Genomic DNA, 16,852 nt, shown 5'->3' on the forward strand with positions numbered 1-16,852 from the left:
TTAAACCGGAAATGAGCAAAAATGTTGAAACAGACGTGATGAAACCTTTAGACGCGTTTGTGGAGAAAACAGGTTTCAGCTGGTCGTCTGTGTTCTGCCCTGCGTGTCACGTCTGTGTCAATATTTGGTTGGTGCTCAAAGATCAGGTGATCGGCCCAGTTTGGACCGTGGCCTCAGAACCCTCCGGAGTCGGATCAGAAGGGACTTTAGCACCGTGTTGGGCTTTTCTGTCTAAACTTTCCTCTTTTTCTCCCAAAGGCCAGTTTGATCTGACGGTTGGTCACCTGATCGTTGGTCCTCAGACATGCAGCCGTCAGTGGTCGTGAGTGTGTCCAGCGTGCTGCTCCTGGCTGCTCTGGCTCAGTGCACAGGTGAGTGACCACCAGGTGACGGGAGACGGGGACAGGCCGGACTGGCTGGGGACAGGCCGGACTGGCTGGGGACAGGCCGGACTGGCTGGGGACAGGCCGGACCCGCCTGGACAGGGAAGAACTACGTCTTGATCCTGGACGATGCTGTCCTGGTTTATCAGTGTAATTTCTGTTGTTTATCAGTGTAATTTCTGTTGTTTATCACTGTAATTTCTGTTGTTTATCACTGTAATTTCTGCTGTTTATCAGTGTAATTCTGCTGTTTATCACTGTAATTTCTGTTGTTTATCACTGTAATTTCTGCTGTTTATCAGGGTAATTTCTGCTAATTATCAGTGTAATTTCTGCTGTTTATCAGTGTAATTTCTGCTGATTATCAGTGTAATTTCTGCTGTTTATCACTGTAATTTCTGTTGTTTATCACTGTAATTTCTGTTGTTTATCACTGTAATTTCTGTTGTTTATCACTGTAATTTCTGCTGTTTATCAGTGTAATTTCTGCTAATTATCAGGGTAATTTCTGTTGTTTATCAGGGTAATTTCTGCTGTTTATCACTGTAATTTCTGCTGATTATCAGGGTAATTTCTGTTGTTTATCACTGTAATTCTGCTGATTATCAGGGTAATTTCTGCTAATTATCAGGGTAATTTCTGCTAATTATCAGGGTAATTTCTGCTGTTTATCAGGGTCATTTCTGCTGATTATCAGGGTCATTTCTGCTGATTATCAGGGTCATTTCTGCTGTTTATCAGGGTCATTTCTGCTAATTATCAGTGTAATTTCTGTTGTTTATCAGGGTAATTTCTGCTGATTATCAGGGTCATTTCTGCTGATTATCAGGGTAATTTCTGCTGATTATCAGGGTAATTTCTGCTGATTATCAGGGTCATTTCTGCTGATTATCAGGGTAATTTCTGCTAATTGCTAATTACACTGGTCATTTCAGTGTTCCTGGGTCGCTCGGCAGCTGGTCAGCTTCTCCATCCATCCGCCAGGAGGCGAAGAGCGAACTCGTTCTCTCTGGAGGAGCTGTTGCCAGGCGACCTGGAGAGGGAGTGCTACGAGGAACTGTGTTCCCAGGAGGAGGCGGCCGAGATCTTTCACACCAACGAGAAAACGGTAAGTTTGTGTCGTGACTTTGGGAGGTTTGATTTTAGATGTTTATCTTTATTATTTTGTCTTTTCTGCAGCTGGAGTTCTGGTTTAGATACAGAGGTGAGTGACTGTGCTGATCAACCTCTTAAACGGATGATTTGATGGATCACCTGTTGTATTTCTTTATGTTTGAGTCTTCAACGCACCTGATGACGTCATTAGCCGTGATGTGTTCACGTGTAGCTCGGAAATATTTTAGATTGGAACCCTTGTCAGACAAACCCCTGTCAGAACGGAGGGAGGTGCACGGTGGAGCGGGGAGCGTCCGTGTGTGTCTGTCCCCCACAATATGGCGGCAAGACCTGCGAGTCAGGTAAACAGACACCTGCGAGTCAGGTAAACAGACAAACACCTGCGAGTCAGGTAAACAAACACCTGCGAGTCAGGTAAACAGACAAACACCTGCGAGTCAGGTAAACAGACACCTGCGAGTCAGGAAACAGACAAACACCTGCGAGTCAGGTAAACAAACAAACACCTGCGAGTCAGGTAAACAAACAAACACCTGCGAGTCAGGTAAACAACAAACACCTGCGAGTCAGGTAAACAGACACCTGCGAGTCAGGTAAACAGACAAACACCTGCGAGTCAGGTAAACAGACACCTGCGAGTCAGGAAACAGACAAACACCTGCGAGTCAGGTAAACAGACAAACACCTGCGAGTCAGGTAAACAAACAAACACCTGCGAGTCGGGTAAACAAACAAACACCCGCGAGTCAGGTAAACAAACAAACACCTGCGAGTCAGGTAAACAGACAAACACCTGCGAGTCAGGTAAACAAACAAACACCTGCGAGTCAGGTAAACAAACTACTGTGGCTCAGGTAAACAAACACCTGCGAGTCAGGTAAACAGACACCTGCGAGTCAGGTAAACAGACAAACACCTGCGAGTCAGGTAAACAAACAAACACCTGCGAGTCAGGTAAACAAACAAACACCCGCGAGTCAGGTAAACAGACAAACACCTGCGAGTCAGGTAAACAAACAAACACCTGCGAGTCAGGTAAACAAACTACTGTGGCTCAGGTAAACAAACACCTGCGAGTCAGGTAAACAAACAAACACCTGCGGCTCAGGTAAACAGACAAACACCTGCGAGTCAGGTAAACAAACAAACACCTGCGAGTCAGGTAAACAAACAAACACCTGCGGCTCAGGTAAACAGACAAACACCTGCGAGTCAGGTAAACAGACAAACACCTGCGGCTCAGGTAAACAGACAAACACCTGCGAGTCAGGTAAACAGACAAACACCTGCGGCTCAGGTAAACAGACAAACACCTGCGAGTTTTGCCTGATTGTTGGGATCTGCTTGTGTTACTCGCAGCGGTGATTGCGTGTCGCCATAGAAACGGCGGGTGTCTGCAGTACTGCTCAGAGCCACCAGGCGGCGCTGTTGCGTGTGGCTGTGCTGATGGATACGAACTGGAACCTGATGGACGCAGCTGCAGCCAAACAGGTGACGGAGAATACCCGATACCTGTCGTATAGACATGTATTCATCCACCCCAGAAAATAGTCCCAAAATGACTCCATGAGCGTTAAGAACAGAAAAGTCCGTTTGGTTCGGGGCGAACAGGAAGTCACCATTTTCCGATCCTAACTTCCTGTCCAGCAACGTTCCCCTGCGGCAGGAAGCACAACGCGCTGCTGTCCCGAGGTCGCTCTCTGTGGAACCAGTCGGAGCAGGGCGCCGCCATCGGCGGGCTGAACCTCACCGAGGACCACCTGGCGACAGCCAACGGGTCAGAACACGGAGCAAACCTGACCCAGGACCAGGTGATGCATCGAATTGTGGGCGGAGTCCTGGAGAAAAGAGGCGGGAGTCCCTGGCAGGTGTGTCCACACGCTCCTCGGTACTCCACCGCTTAATGTACACACTTCAATGTGTGTGTGTGTGTGGTGTGTGTGTGTGTGTGTGGTGTGTGTGTGTGTCCAGGTCCTGCTGCGCAGGGCTGATGGTTCTGGTTTCTGTGGAGGGACCCTGATCTCGGACCAGTGGGTGGTCTCTGCCGCTCACTGTCTGGAGGACGGGGTGGACCACGTCACCGTGGGTAAGGGGGGGTCGTATCGGGTCCTGAGATTCTGTGTTCTGACACCTGCAGAACCGCGTGGTCCCGGGACCGTCTGTGTGTGCAGGAGACTACGATAAGTACCGACCCGATCCTGGTGAGCAGCGGATCGAGGTCCAGGAGGTCGTCCTTCACCCTCATTTCCACTCGTTCACCTTCGACAGTGACATCGCCCTCCTGTACCTGGCCCGACCCGTCACCAGGGGGCCCGCAGCGGCCCCGGCCTGCCTCCCAGACCCCCACCTCTCCAAGTATCTGCTGCAGGTGAGCCAGGTGGTGTCCGTTTCCATGGTAACGAGCAGCCCTGCCACTGAAGGTGTGTGTGCTCAGGATGGGAACTACGGGAAGGTGTCCGGCTGGGGGGTGACGAAGTACCTGGGACGGTCGTCACGCTTCCTGCGAAAGGTGGATTTGCCAGTTGTGGGGTTTGACGCCTGCACCGCCTCCACGGAACAGGTGAACCACGCCACGCCTGCCCCGCCCCCACGGAACAGGTGAACCACGCCACGCCTGGCACCAGACGCTCACGGCGTTGACACGTCTGTGCCCTGCAGGTGATCACAGACAACATGTTCTGTGCTGGGTACCTGGACGTGCACGAGGACGCCTGCAGCGGGGACAGCGGGGGCCCGTTCGTGGTCAATTATCGGGGAACCTGGTTCTTAACTGGCGTCGTCAGCTGGGGCGAAAGATGCGCCGCCAAGGGGAAGTACGGCGTCTACACACGCCTGGGCAACTTTCTGAACTGGATCCACAGCACCATGGCAACGGCCGACAGACAGAACAGGACTGACGGCTGAGGAGCAGAATCCTGATCCCCCAGTGATGTGGTCCAGCTCCTGGGACGAGCCCACACGACCTCTGTGTGTGTGTGTGTGTGTGTGTGTGTGTGAGAGAGAGAGAGAGTGTGTGTACACATTTCATTTATGGTTTAACTCTCTTATTAATACACCTAAAACACCTACAACATACAGGTCTGTAATTTAAAAACCAATTCCTATGAATTCGCGTGTTTAGCGCCGCCCACAGGCTGTGTGGATAAATGCAGGCGCCATTAGAACGTACCAAGATACAACAGCAAAGCATTGTGGGATAGAATCCAGCTTTATTAAAATGTGAGTACAAATATAATTGAACAGATCAATACGTTTTAAATGAGTTAGTTTATGCAGCTACACACCACGTCTCTTCCGGCCCGATGGCAGCACGTGACCGGCGCCATCTTTGCAGTAACACCTTTGGCCAGCAGGGGGCGCCCTCAACAGGCGGGGGCGCTTAGAAGGACCGCGCAACAGAAGAAGAAGCCAGCAGCTCTACGCCTTCGTGGGTGGTTTTCTCCACAGGTGTGATCCAGGCACCTGTGGCGGACCGCTGTTAAAAATGCCTTAATTTACCGGAGAAACTCTGCTGCCTGGCTCAGAACCAGGACCGTATGGGCCGCTAATCAGGGCTCATTAGCAGGTTCGGCCGTCCAAGTATGGTCCAATCAATAAAGTGCACGTGCGGACCAGCAGAGAAATGGTGCGATGAGTCGCTGGTAATTACACCTGTATTTTTAGTCTATAGAAATGTAATAAATTCTGAATTAATAAATACCACATTTGACATAATTAACAGGAGAAAAGGCAACTGTTGCTAAGGCGACGCCCCGGTTCACCAAATGTTCCGGCTTCATTAAAGAATCGGGCTGAACCGGCAGGAGATCGTCTACAGTTAAATGTCATTTTTGCTCATTTGACGTTAAACAGGATGAAAAGTGGCTGCAAAACCTTTCTAACCAGTTATAACCAGTTAAGCTTCTAACCAGTTATAACCAGTTACGCTTCTACGTTTTTAAACGTTTTCAGGTTAAAATGAATCAACTTTGAGCTGAAAAGGCACCATGAGAAGGCTGAAGGTAGCGACAGGTGACACAGGTGTGGCTGCTGTTGGTCACCTGACCGTCTGGTCACCTGACCGTCTGGTCACCTGACCGTCTGGTCACCTGACCGTCTGACAGGTCGGGGTGGGAGGTAGAGTTACACAGGTTTACCACCGTTTATGGAAGAAGATAAAGGCCACATCTGAACACAAGCATAGCAGCTCCCACAGTTCTGGTCCGGTTCTGGTTCTGGTTCTGTGATGGACTCCAGCTGGTCTGAGCACCAGCAGAACCTGAAGACGAGGAACGCCATCGTTTCAGGTGGTCCCGGGATCAAAGCACCAAAGCAGCTTTCTCAGGGTTGATGGAAGAATGCTGCACTTCCTGTCACGCCCCCCCCCCCCCCCCCCCGAGTGGACACGCCCCCCGAATGGACACGCCCACGCGCCCCCAGTGGACACACAGACCTCACGCAGACACATCAACATCCTGTAAAGCAATGGTGGCCGACTTGCTGGTGGCGGAGGAAGCAGGTGGGGAGGGGGGCAGCTGAGGGGAGGGGGGCAGCTGAGGGGAGGGGGGCAGCTGAGGCAGCTGAGGGGAGGGGGGCAGCTGAGGGGAGGGGGGCAAAGGTGGGGAGGGGGGCAGCTGAGGCAGCTGAGGGGAGGGGGGCGGCTGAGGGGAGGGGGGCAGCTGAGGGGGGGGCAGGCTGGGCCCAGGGCCTCTGTGGCTGGTGGGGGGGGAGCTGCTCTGGAACAGCATCTGCTGCAGCGTCCGTCTCAGGTTCGGATGAAGGCGACGATGAGTTTGATTGAAAATCTCCACGGCGACGCACTTCATCACCCCGGCAACCAGGTCATCGTAGAGCGGCATGGTGTACATCCTGGAGGTCTGCAGACAGGGCACAGCAAGGGGTCATGGGGTCACGACCCCGGGGGCAAAACGTCCACAGAATCAGATACTTGCAGTTCTGATGGAGCCAATCAAATATGTGATCATAGGTTTCATTCACCCCTGACCTCTGACCTCAGAGCAGCTGACCTCTGACCTCAGAGCAGCTGACCTCTGACCTCAGAGCAGCTGACCCCTGACCTCAGCAGGAGTTTAACCCTGAACAATAACGTGTCAGTTTGGGTCACAGATCAACTTTTTATCTCAGGATAAAAAAGAGAAAGAGACGATTCACACGTGTGTGTGTGTCTCCTGTGTCTCTGTGTGTCTCCTGTGTCTCCTGTGTCTCTCCTGTGTCCCCTGTGTCTCCTGTGTGTCTCCTGTGTCTCTCTGTGTGTGTGTTGTCTCCTGTGTCCCCTGTGTGTCTCCTGTGTGTCTCCTGTGTCCCCTGTGTGTCTCTGTGTGTCTCTGTGTCCCCTGTGTGTCTCTGTGTGTCTCCTGTGTCCCCTGTGTGTCTCCTGTGTCTCCTGTGTGTCTCCTGTGTCCCCTGTGGTTCCTGTGTGTGTCTCTGTGTGTCTCCTGTGTCTCTCCTGTGGTGTTGTGTGTGTCTCCTGTGTGTCTCCTGTGTCTCCTGTGTCTCTCCTGTGTGTGTGTGTGTGTGTCTCCTGTGTGTCTCCTGTGTCTCCTGTGTGTCCCCTGTGTGTCTCCTGTGTGTCCCTGTGTGTCTCTGTGTGTCCTGTGTGTCCCCTGTGTGTCTCCTGTGTGTCTCCTGTGTCCCCTGTGTGTCTCCTGTGTCTCCTGTGTCTCCTGTGTGTCTCCTGTGTCTCTCGTGGTCTCTCCTGTGTCTCCTGTGTGTCTCTCCTGTGTCTCCTGTGTGTCTCCTGTGTGTCCCTGTGTCTCCTGTGTCTCCTGTGTGTCTCCTGTGTCTCACGTGTGTCTCCTGTGTGTCTCCTGTGTGTCTCCTGTGTGTCTCCTGTGTCCCCTGTGTCTCCTGTGTGTCTCTGTGTGTCCCTGTGTCTCCTGTGTCCCTGTGTCTCCTGTGTCTCCTGTGTGTCTCCTGTGTTTCTGTGTCTCCTGTGTGTCTCCTGTGTGTCTCCTGTGTCTCCTGTGTGTCTCCTGTGTCTCCTGTGTGTCTCCTGGTCTCCTGTGTTTCCTGTGTCCCCTGTGTGTCTCTCCTGTGTCTCTCCTGTGTCTCTCCTGTGTCTCCTGTGTCTCTCCTGTGTCTCTGTGTGTCCCTGTGTCTCCTGTGTCTCCTGTGTCTCCTGTGTGTCTCCTGTGTCTCCTGTGTCTCCTGTGTCCCCTGTGTGTCTCCTGTGTCTCACGTGCTTGTGCAGGAAGGCCCTCACTCGAGGAACCTCTGGGTAGAAGCTGCTCCTCACGACCATCTGCAACCAGCGGATCTGGACCTCGGCGTTGAGCCCATCGAACAGAGACGCGTAACAGCGAGACAGCGCCGACATCACGTCTGAGGGCGACAGGACAGCCTGGTCGCTATGGCAACGCTACAGACAGGAGCCGCGTGAGCCGGTACCGTGAGACAGCGGGGACACGTCCAGCATGTGGTCCAGGAACAGGACGATCTGGAACGTGCTCCACGCCGACAGGTCAAATCTGGACACGGCGGACGGGTCGGGGGGGCGTGGCCACGGCGCCACAGCTCACACAGGTCCTCCACGGGCCGGGTCAGAGCGGCGCGGCGGACAGGTCCGGCTCGTACATGGGGGGGCCACAGCCGCTGAGCCAGCGCTCGAACTCCAGCCCTGCACACAGGAAGTGAGGTCACACTCAACCACATGAACAGGTTCCTGTGGACACCGGGACAGGACACCGGGACAGGACACAGGTGGGGACACCGGGACAGGACACAGGTGGGGACACCGGGACAGGACACAGGTGGGGACACCAGGACAGGACACCGGGACAGGACACAGGTGGGGACACAGGTGGGGACAGGACACCGGGACAGGACACCGGGACAGGACACAGGTGGGGACAGGACACCGGGACAGGACACCGGGACAGGACACCGGGACAGGACACAGGTGGGGACAGGACACCGGGACAGGACACGGGACAGGACGCTGGGACAGGACACCGGGACAGGACACCGGGACAGGACACAGGTGGGGACACAGGTGGGGACAGGACACCGGGACAGGACACAGGTGGGGACAGGACACCGGGACAGGACACCGGGACAGGACACAGGTGGGGACAGGACACCGGGACAGGACACCGGGACAGGACACAGGTGGGGACAGGACACCGGGACAGGACACAGGTGGGGACAGGACACCGGGACAGGACACAGGTGGGGACACAGGTGGGGACAGGGGTGGGGACACAGGTGACATGACGGTTCCACCTTCTCTCTGAGCCACCGCGGTGTCCTTGAGGTCCGGGAAATAGCTGAGGAAGAAATCGATGAGGTCCTGAGCGACCACGCTCCGAAACTTAAACTTGGAGATAAAGTCCTGAAAAGAGACGCAGCAGATGTGACGCGTCTGAGGCGTCTGCTGTGTGTGTGTGGTGTGTGTGTGTGTGTGTGTGTGTGTGTGTGTGTGTGTGTTGTGTGCTGACCCGGAGGAAACAGTCGAAGCGTCGCACATCCCCACACAGCTGCGACAGGTACGCCACGAAGCAGAAGCCTTTCTCATAGGTGAACAGGTTCATCAGACAGCTGGGGTTCACACCTGTGGACAGAGTCACCTGTGTGGGCACCTGTTCCTCCTGCTGTGGTCTGACAGGCACTCGAGCAGCAGCGTGAGGACAGTTCAGGGGGGGGTGTGTGAGTGTGTGTGTGTGTGTGTGTGGTGTGTGTGTGGTGTGGATGTGTGTGTGGCTGTGTGTGTGTGTGTGTGTGTGTGTGTGTGAGTGTGTGGTGTGTGTGAGTGTGTGTGTGGTGGCTGTGTGTGAGTGTGTGTGTGTGTGTGTGTGTTGTGTGAGTGTGCTGTGTGTGTGTGTGTGTGAGTGTGTGTGTGTGTGAGTGTGGCTGTGTGTGAGTGTGTGAATGTCCTCACAAAGACAGCAGAACAGACAAGTGTGTGCTTGACCTGCTTCAAATTTGACTTGCAGTTTGCTCACAGGGTTGCTGTCGCCAAGGAGACGCAGCTGTCTGTGGAGGGCGTCCAGTCTGACGGCCGTTTCCAGACAGGTGAACGCTTCACCTGCGGAGGAACAGACGCTGGTCAGTACCGCGGGGGCGCGCCCCCCCCCCGACCCGCTGCTACCGAAGGCCTCCGTGGTGATGCGGCGCTGGGCGTAGGTGGCCAGGCCTTCGCTCAGCCACATCTCCTCCCAGGTGGCGTTGGTCACGGCGTTGCCGAACCAGCCGTGGGCGATCTCGTGGATGATGTCGATCAGCAGGAACTCGCTGCTCTCCAAGATGGAGGCGATGATGAAGGTGAGGCACGGGTTCTCCATGGCAACGATGGGGAAGGAGGGGGGCAGGAAGACGATGTCACACCTGCGGGTGGAGCCAGCGTCAGCGGACGGGGGACGACCTCACGCCACGACCTCACGCCACGCACACTCGCCACTCACACTCGCCACTCACACTCGCCACTCACACTCGCCACATGCCACTCACACTCGCCACGCACTCGCCACGCACTCGCCACGCACTCGCCACATGCCACTCACACTCGCCACGCACACTCGCCCACATGCCACTCACACTCGCCACGCACACTCGCCACGCACTCGCCACGCACTCGCCACGCACTCGCCACGCACACTCGCCACGCACACTCGCCACATGCCACTCACACTCGCCACGCACACTCGCCACATGCCACTCACACTCGCCACGCACACTCGCCACGCACTCGCCACGCACACTCGCCACGCACACTCGCCACTCACACACTCGCCACTCACACACTCGCCACGCACACTCGCCACGCACACTCGCCACTCACACACTCGCCACACACTCGCCACTCACACTCGCCACGCACACTCGCCACGCACTCGCCACGCACACTCGCCACGCACACTCGCCACACACACTCGCCACACACACTCGCCACACACACTCGCCACACACACTCGCCACGCACTCGCCACGCACACGCACACTCGCCACGCACACTCGCCACTCACACTCGCCACTCACACTCGCCACACACACTCACACTCGCCACACTCCACTCACACTCGCCACGCACACACTCGCCACACTCCACTCACACTCGCCACGCACACTCACACTCGCCACGTACACTCGCCACGCACACTCACACTCACACACGCCACTCACACTCGCCACGCACACTCACACTCGCCACGTACACTCACACTCACACACGCCACTCACACTCGCCACGTACACTCACACTCACACACGCCACTCACACTCGCCACGCACACTCGCCACGTACACTCACACTCACACACGCCACTCACACTCGCCACTCACACTCGCCACGCACACACGCCACTCACACACTCGCCACACTCCACTCACACACGCCACTCACACACTCGCCACACTCCACTCACACTCGCCACGCACACTCGCCACGCACACACGCCACACTCCACTCACACTCGCCACGCACACTCGCCACGCACACTCGCACACGACACTCGCACATGCCACTCACACTCGCCACGCACACTCCCCACGCGCACACGCCACGCACACTCACACACGCCACTCACACTCGCCACGCACACTCGCCACGCACACTCGCCACGCACACACTCGCCACTCACACTCGCCACGCACACTCACACTCGCCACGCACACTCACCACGCACACTCGCCACGCACACTCACACTCGCCACTCACACTCGCCACGCACACTCACTCGCCACGCACACTCGCCACTCACACTCGGCACGCACACTCGCCACTCACACTCGCCACACACACTCGCCACACTCCACGCACACTCGCCACTCACACTCGCCACGCACACTCACACTCGCCACGCACACTCACACACACTCGCCACGCACACTCGCCACGCACACTCACACTCGCCACGCACACTCACACTCACACTCGCCACGCACACTCACACTCGCCACTCACACACTCGCCACACTCCACTCACACTCGCCACGCACACACTCCACTCACACTCGCCACGCACACTCGCCACTCACACTCGCCACGCACACTCGCCACTCACACTCGCCACGCACCTGCCCCACAGGTAGAGCCCGAAGAGCCGCTCCGCCACGCTGAGCCAGCGCTCCACGCCGCCCTCCAGGTTCTTCGCTGCACAGGACAGCAGACACGGCTCCGCCCACACGCGGCTCCTGGACAACCACGAGTGGCGTTACATCACTTCCTGCTCCCTAAATATGAGGACGTCATCCCGACAGATCCATCCCATAATGCGCTGGGAAGCACAGCGCCAGGAGCCGGACTCACCGCGGACCCACGTCGACGTGCTGCAGGTCTCCCGCCACCAGCGCCACCAGGTAGGACGGGATGGGGAACTCCATGGAGAACTGGAAGACCCGGTCCCGTTTGGAGTAGGAGCTCTGGGACGCACTCATCAGAACCGTGACTCCGTCCGGAACCTGCAGGAGCGAAGGAGAGGAGCAGGAGTCCAACAGGTGGTGGGGGGGGGGGGGCGGCGCCGGGACTGGACTCACCCTGACCGTGGCGCTGTAGGTGCTCTTCACCGCCGGAGTGTCGAAGCAGGGGAAGAAGGACCGGTTACAGACCGAGTGGCCCTGCGTGAAGACCAGGGGCCGGGTCCGGCCACAGGTCAGTTCTGAGTCCAGCCACCAGATCTGCAGCGACACAAACACCTTCAGCATCAAGCAGACCAGCAGATCCATCAGCGCCTCGCGGTCCGGTGAACTCACAGCCGGTCCGTCAGTGGTGGTGTATCGGACCGTGATCTGGACCGGCCGGCCCGGTTTCACCGTCCCAACTGGCAAAGTGATGTGAAGCGAAGAGCCGAAGTCTGTGAATGGGTCCACCCTGTATGTGAGGGAGCTGGGGAGCTCCTCTCCAGCACCAGGCACCTTACAGTCTATAGCGTGAATGAGCAGGGAAGGGTGGGAGTCCAGCACCAGGGTTTGACCCCCGGCTGCACGGGTACCAGGTCTAGAACCAGCCAACCACTCATCTCCTTCACTGCAAAGTTCAGCTTCAGGTCCAAATGGAAATGTCGCAGCTGGAAGTCACGGAAGTTGGACGCCGAGGCTACGTCCACCAGAGGGCACCTGGGCAGGCCCGGTTCTGAGGTGGCGGAGTCCCCGACACAACGGGCCCCGGACACCGGGGGAGGTTTACGGCAGCAGCACAGCGAGGTCGGTGACTGGTGCAGATCTGCCATCATTGACCCACGAATCAGGCCCAAACCAGCTGCATTCACAGAACCACGAGGAACCCAAACATGGAATGTTTCATTCCTGGGCTAAACAGAACCTGGAATCAACTGGGTCAGCGTCCATCGCTTCAAAAGAGTCCACAGAATTAGGTTCAACCTACAGAACAGAACGTGTTAAACCCAAAAATTAACACAAACCGAGTCAAGCTGCGGGTCTAGTCAGAACAAACCCAATAAACCTCAGACTCGCTGGTTCGAGCGTCAAACCCAGTTCGACTCTTCACAAAGTTATCAAACGCCAAACTGAACACAATTAACACCAATTCATTTAAAAAGTAAAGCAAAGAATGATTCAGGCCACATCAACTGCTTTAACACATTCTGAGGAGGTCTCGAGCCGATCCGAGCTAACAGCTTTAGCTTTAACTAGCTAACTAACTAGAGTTTAACTGACCCGGTTAGCACACCGGCTAATTAGCACCCGGTCTAATTAGCCTTAGCACCAGAGAGTTCATGGTTGGATTTTCCACTCACAGTCTATGTAAAATCCATCAGAGCCGGAGCACCGGTACCGGCACCGGCACCGGCACGACACTGGCTCCTGCTCCTGCGAGGGCAGCGGGGATCCGCTCTCCACGTCCCGGACATCAAGTTCAAAGCTTCCGAGGAAGTCGAAGAAGAGCCGGGACAGGGGACGACTGGTGACTCTGGAAGAAGCCGAGCCGAGCCGAGCCGAGCCGCGATATCCACAAAGGTCAGAAGACTCCGGAAAATAGAGGGCAGACAGACGGGGCTCGGAACCAGACAGGAAGTGAGGAGTGGAGGAAAGTTTGTTGAGGCCGGAGGGGGGCGCTGAAGAGCCCGGCAGAGAGGCAGCAGAGGCGGCTGAAGAGCTCAGGTGTCCCCTCACATCACGGGCTCGGGTGTTCCCTCTCATCACTGGCTCAGGTGTTCCCTCTCATAACTGGCTCAGGTGTTCCCTCACATCACTGGCTCAGGTGTTCCCTCTCATCACGGGCTCGGGTGTTCCCTCACATCACGGGCTCAGGTGTTCCCTCACATCACTGGCTCAGGTGTCCCCTCACATCACGGGCTCCGGTGTTCCCTCACATCACTGGCTCGGGTGTCCCCTCACATCACTGGCTCGGGTGTCCCCTCACATCACGGGCTCGGGTGTTCCCTCACATCACGGGCTCGGGTGTCCCCTCACATCACGGGCTCGGGTGTTCCCTCACATCACGGGCTCGGGTGTTCCCTCACATCACGGGCTCGGGTGTTCCCTCACATCACGGGCTCGGGTGTTCCCTCACATCACTGGCTCGGGTGTTCCCTCTCATCACGGGCTCAGGTGTTCCCTCACATCACGGGCTCAGGTGTTCCCTCACATCACGGGCTCAGGTGTTCCTTCACATCACGGGCTCAGGTGTTCCCTCTCATCAATGGCTCAGGTGTTCCCTCACATCACGGGCTCAGGTGTTCCCTCACATCATGGGCTCAGGTGTTCCCTCACATCACGGGCTCAGGTGTTCCCTCTCATCAATGGCTCAGGTGTCCCCTCACATCACGGGCTCAGGTGTTCCCTCACATCACGGGCTCAGGTGTTCCCTCACATCACGGGCTCAGGGTTAGGGTTGGTCTCACTGTGTTCAGACTCACACAGCAGCCTGGAGCAGTTCATGGGTTCACGGGTTCACATCCACGTGTTCATGGGTTCAGATCCTCGTGTTCATGGGTTCACATCCTCGTGTTCATGGGTTCACATCCTCGGGTTCATGGGTTCACATCCTCGTGTTCATGGGTTCACATCCACGTGTTCATGGGTTCACATCCTCGTGTTCATGGGTTCACATGTATGGGATGGAAAAGGACAATTCAGGAGTTGCGGGATGAGGCAGCAGCTCATAGACCAGGATTCTGGTGTGGATGGACCGGGCCAGGATCGCTTCCAGACCTTGGTTCCCAAACTGAAGCCAACAGTGCTGCAGAGGCCAGGAGCGCACGTGCTGGTCCGTGTAAATGGACATAGGATTTATTTTAACAGAAACTTAAGGTTTGTAGAAGTAACTGCGCTTAGTTCGAGGACCTCGACCCGAGTGTATTTGGCGCCAGACTCCAGTCCAAAAGGTGGCGGTAAAGTGCCCACGAGCTGTTTGCCAGCCGCTCTCAGGAGGCGAAGAAGAAGGATTTTGTTCAGGCATCTCCGGGGCCACCTCTGCTCGCTATTATTTCCCAGGATTCCTTTCGCGCTTCCTTTTCCGCCATTTTCCTCTGAGTGACGGTAAGGATGCAAACATGTCTGAATAAAGAACTAAATTCCTTCGTTTATTGGCTTCGCGTCACTTTGATAATGTTTGTGAGTCAATGGTGAATTTATGCTCCACACTCCGGTGTATTTAGTTCAAGGCTGGAGCCCGTGATGGTGGAGATTCAGTCCGGATTAAAGTAACATCGGCTAACACTCCTGACAGACCGGCGAACCGTTTAAGTTCTGGTTTGAGTAAAACCTCAGCGTGTATTTCTAAATCGTGTTAAATTAAGTCTTCGGTCCTTTTCTTACTGTTAATAAAAGTGTAAACAAAGCAGTGGCGTATCCGCGGCTACGGCTAATGGAAATTAGCCCGTCGCGGTTCCGACTGTTTGTGTTCAGCGTGAATCCGGTTCGGCAGATGTTGCAGGTGAACATCTGGACCGTCAGAGTCAGAACCTCTGTTTACGGTCGTTGAATCGGTCCAGCTGCTGATGTCGTTGGTTTGGTGTGTTTCTGCAGGTGGACTCACCTGGAGAAGACTCGCAATGCCTGGAAGGTAAGGTTCGGTCCGGTTCGGTCCCGCTGCTTCTGCTGGCGGCTAAAGCTGTTCCACGGCCGCTAGAGTCGGTGCTGACTGTTCACCTGTGTCCCAGACTGTGGTCCAAAGCCATCTTCGCCGGCTACAAACGTGGTCTGCGGAACCAGCGGGAGCACACGGCGCTGCTGAAGGTGGAGGGCTGCTACACCCGCGACGAGGTGGACTTCTACCTGGGCAAGCGCTGCGCCTACGTCTACAAGGCCAAGAAGTAGGTCCCGAGGACCCAGCGGTACCGCCTGGGTCCCCGCGGGGGGGTGGTGTGACTGGGGGATAGTTTTGACAATATCACTACACTTCCCAGCATGCCGAGCAGCTCACTGGACTTTCTGTGGTTGTAGGAACACGGTGACGCCGGGTGGGAAACCCAACAAGACCAGAGTGATCTGGGGGAAGGTGACCCGGGCCCACGGCAGCAGCGGGATGGTCCGAGCCAAGTTCAGCAGCAACCTCCGGCCAAGGCCATGGGGCACCGGATCAGAGTGGTGAGTGTGTGGCGCCGGTCCGAGCCCGCCGGTCCGAGCCCCCCCGGTTGGGGCCCCCCCTGGTCCGAGCCCCCCCGGTTGTGTTAAGCAGCAAAGCTACGACCAGTAACTAACCAGCTGGTTCTGGAGTTATCCAGCGCTCGTTAACGTCTGAGGGAAGCTAAAGTCATCAAGCAAACTTTAATAACATTAGCAAGACATCTTTTTCTCTTTGAGAAACTGAAGAAACGTGCACGGCAGTGACGTGCACGAGTGCTGCCGCTGGTTCAGGTGGACTCATCTAGTCGGGTTGTCAGAAAACGTGGCGCCGGTGGGTCAGTGGCTCTAAATTAGCGACGGTCCGGTGGGGGGGGGGGGGGGGGGGGGGGGGGGGTCCGTCCGTCCCCCGGGGCCGGGCACAGGAAATGCTGAGTGTTTGGGGGTCTGCTGCCTTGCTCAAAGGCAGCCTCCCAAGGTGGCCCTTCAGCCCCAGTGTCCCAGTGTGTCCGCGGGCCACCAACACCACGCTTGTGCTGTTTGTTGCCATGGCGACAACGCTGGCATCAGCACTGGTTAAACTCCTCTGGAGGCGTCTGTGGCTCTTTATGCTACAGGTGGTAAAATCCCGCCCCCCCCGAGGGAGCGGCCGGTAAATGTAACGGGTCGGGCCGGACCGGGCTCATGGCGCGTGTGTGTAACAGTGCTCAGACGAGGGTCAAAGGTCACGCTGTGTGTGTGTGTGTGTGTGTTCCAGATGCTGTATCCTTCCCGGGTGTGAAGAGGAACCGGAGCTGTTTGTACAGAAACAATAAAACATGAGGTCCAAACCGAGCGAGTCCGTCTCATTCAGCTGTTGGCTCCTCCTCCAGGAACCACGGTTACCACGACAA

The 16,852-nt window shown here is 56.1% G+C and overlaps 3 protein-coding genes across 7 annotated transcripts; 2 read left to right on the forward strand and 1 right to left on the reverse strand.

The window, feature by feature from the left end:
• Positions 1 to 43: 43 nt before the first annotated feature.
• LOC130535456 (coagulation factor IX) lies at positions 44 to 4,734 on the forward strand. 5 transcript variants are annotated; one of them, XM_057050484.1, is made up of 10 exons: positions 44 to 371; positions 1,319 to 1,491; positions 1,563 to 1,587; positions 1,727 to 1,840; positions 2,859 to 2,990; positions 3,147 to 3,367; positions 3,471 to 3,585; positions 3,671 to 3,867; positions 3,934 to 4,059; positions 4,158 to 4,734. In XM_057050484.1, exons 1-10 carry the CDS (start codon positions 305 to 307, stop codon positions 4,401 to 4,403), a joined length of 1,416 nt encoding a protein of 471 aa, XP_056906464.1. In that variant the 5' UTR covers positions 44 to 304; the 3' UTR covers positions 4,404 to 4,734. The 5 variants fall into 5 exon arrangements, with proteins under 5 accessions (XP_056906464.1, XP_056906468.1, XP_056906467.1 ...); XM_057050488.1 differs by having other exon boundaries at positions 3,934 to 4,097; positions 4,158 to 4,447; XM_057050485.1 differs by lacking the exon at positions 44 to 371 and adding an exon at positions 437 to 555.
• Positions 4,735 to 5,857: 1,123 nt separating this feature from the next.
• Positions 5,858 to 13,755, reverse strand: rnpepl1 (arginyl aminopeptidase like 1). The gene is given in 14 exon segments (XM_057050476.1): positions 5,858 to 6,355; positions 7,678 to 7,820; positions 7,887 to 7,992; positions 7,995 to 8,047; positions 8,050 to 8,115; positions 8,721 to 8,829; positions 8,936 to 9,048; positions 9,409 to 9,522; positions 9,586 to 9,821; positions 11,511 to 11,627; positions 11,743 to 11,894; positions 11,970 to 12,110; positions 12,186 to 12,406; positions 12,409 to 13,755. Coding segments are annotated over 14 exon segments (2,250 nt in total). The 5' UTR covers positions 12,665 to 13,755; the 3' UTR covers positions 5,858 to 5,932.
• Positions 13,756 to 14,814: 1,059 nt separating this feature from the next.
• Positions 14,815 to 16,789, forward strand: rpl35a (ribosomal protein L35a). The gene is given in 6 exon segments (XM_057050507.1): positions 14,815 to 14,933; positions 15,423 to 15,459; positions 15,557 to 15,709; positions 15,840 to 15,946; positions 15,949 to 15,983; positions 16,717 to 16,789. Coding segments are annotated over 5 exon segments (330 nt in total). The 5' UTR covers positions 14,815 to 14,933; positions 15,423 to 15,448; the 3' UTR covers positions 16,741 to 16,789.
• Positions 16,790 to 16,852: the final 63 nt, after the last annotated feature.

The sequence above is a fragment of the Takifugu flavidus genome, chromosome 12 (genome assembly GCF_003711565.1).
Source record: "Takifugu flavidus isolate HTHZ2018 chromosome 12, ASM371156v2, whole genome shotgun sequence".
In the NCBI taxonomy this organism is placed as follows: domain Eukaryota; kingdom Metazoa; phylum Chordata; class Actinopteri; order Tetraodontiformes; family Tetraodontidae; genus Takifugu; species Takifugu flavidus.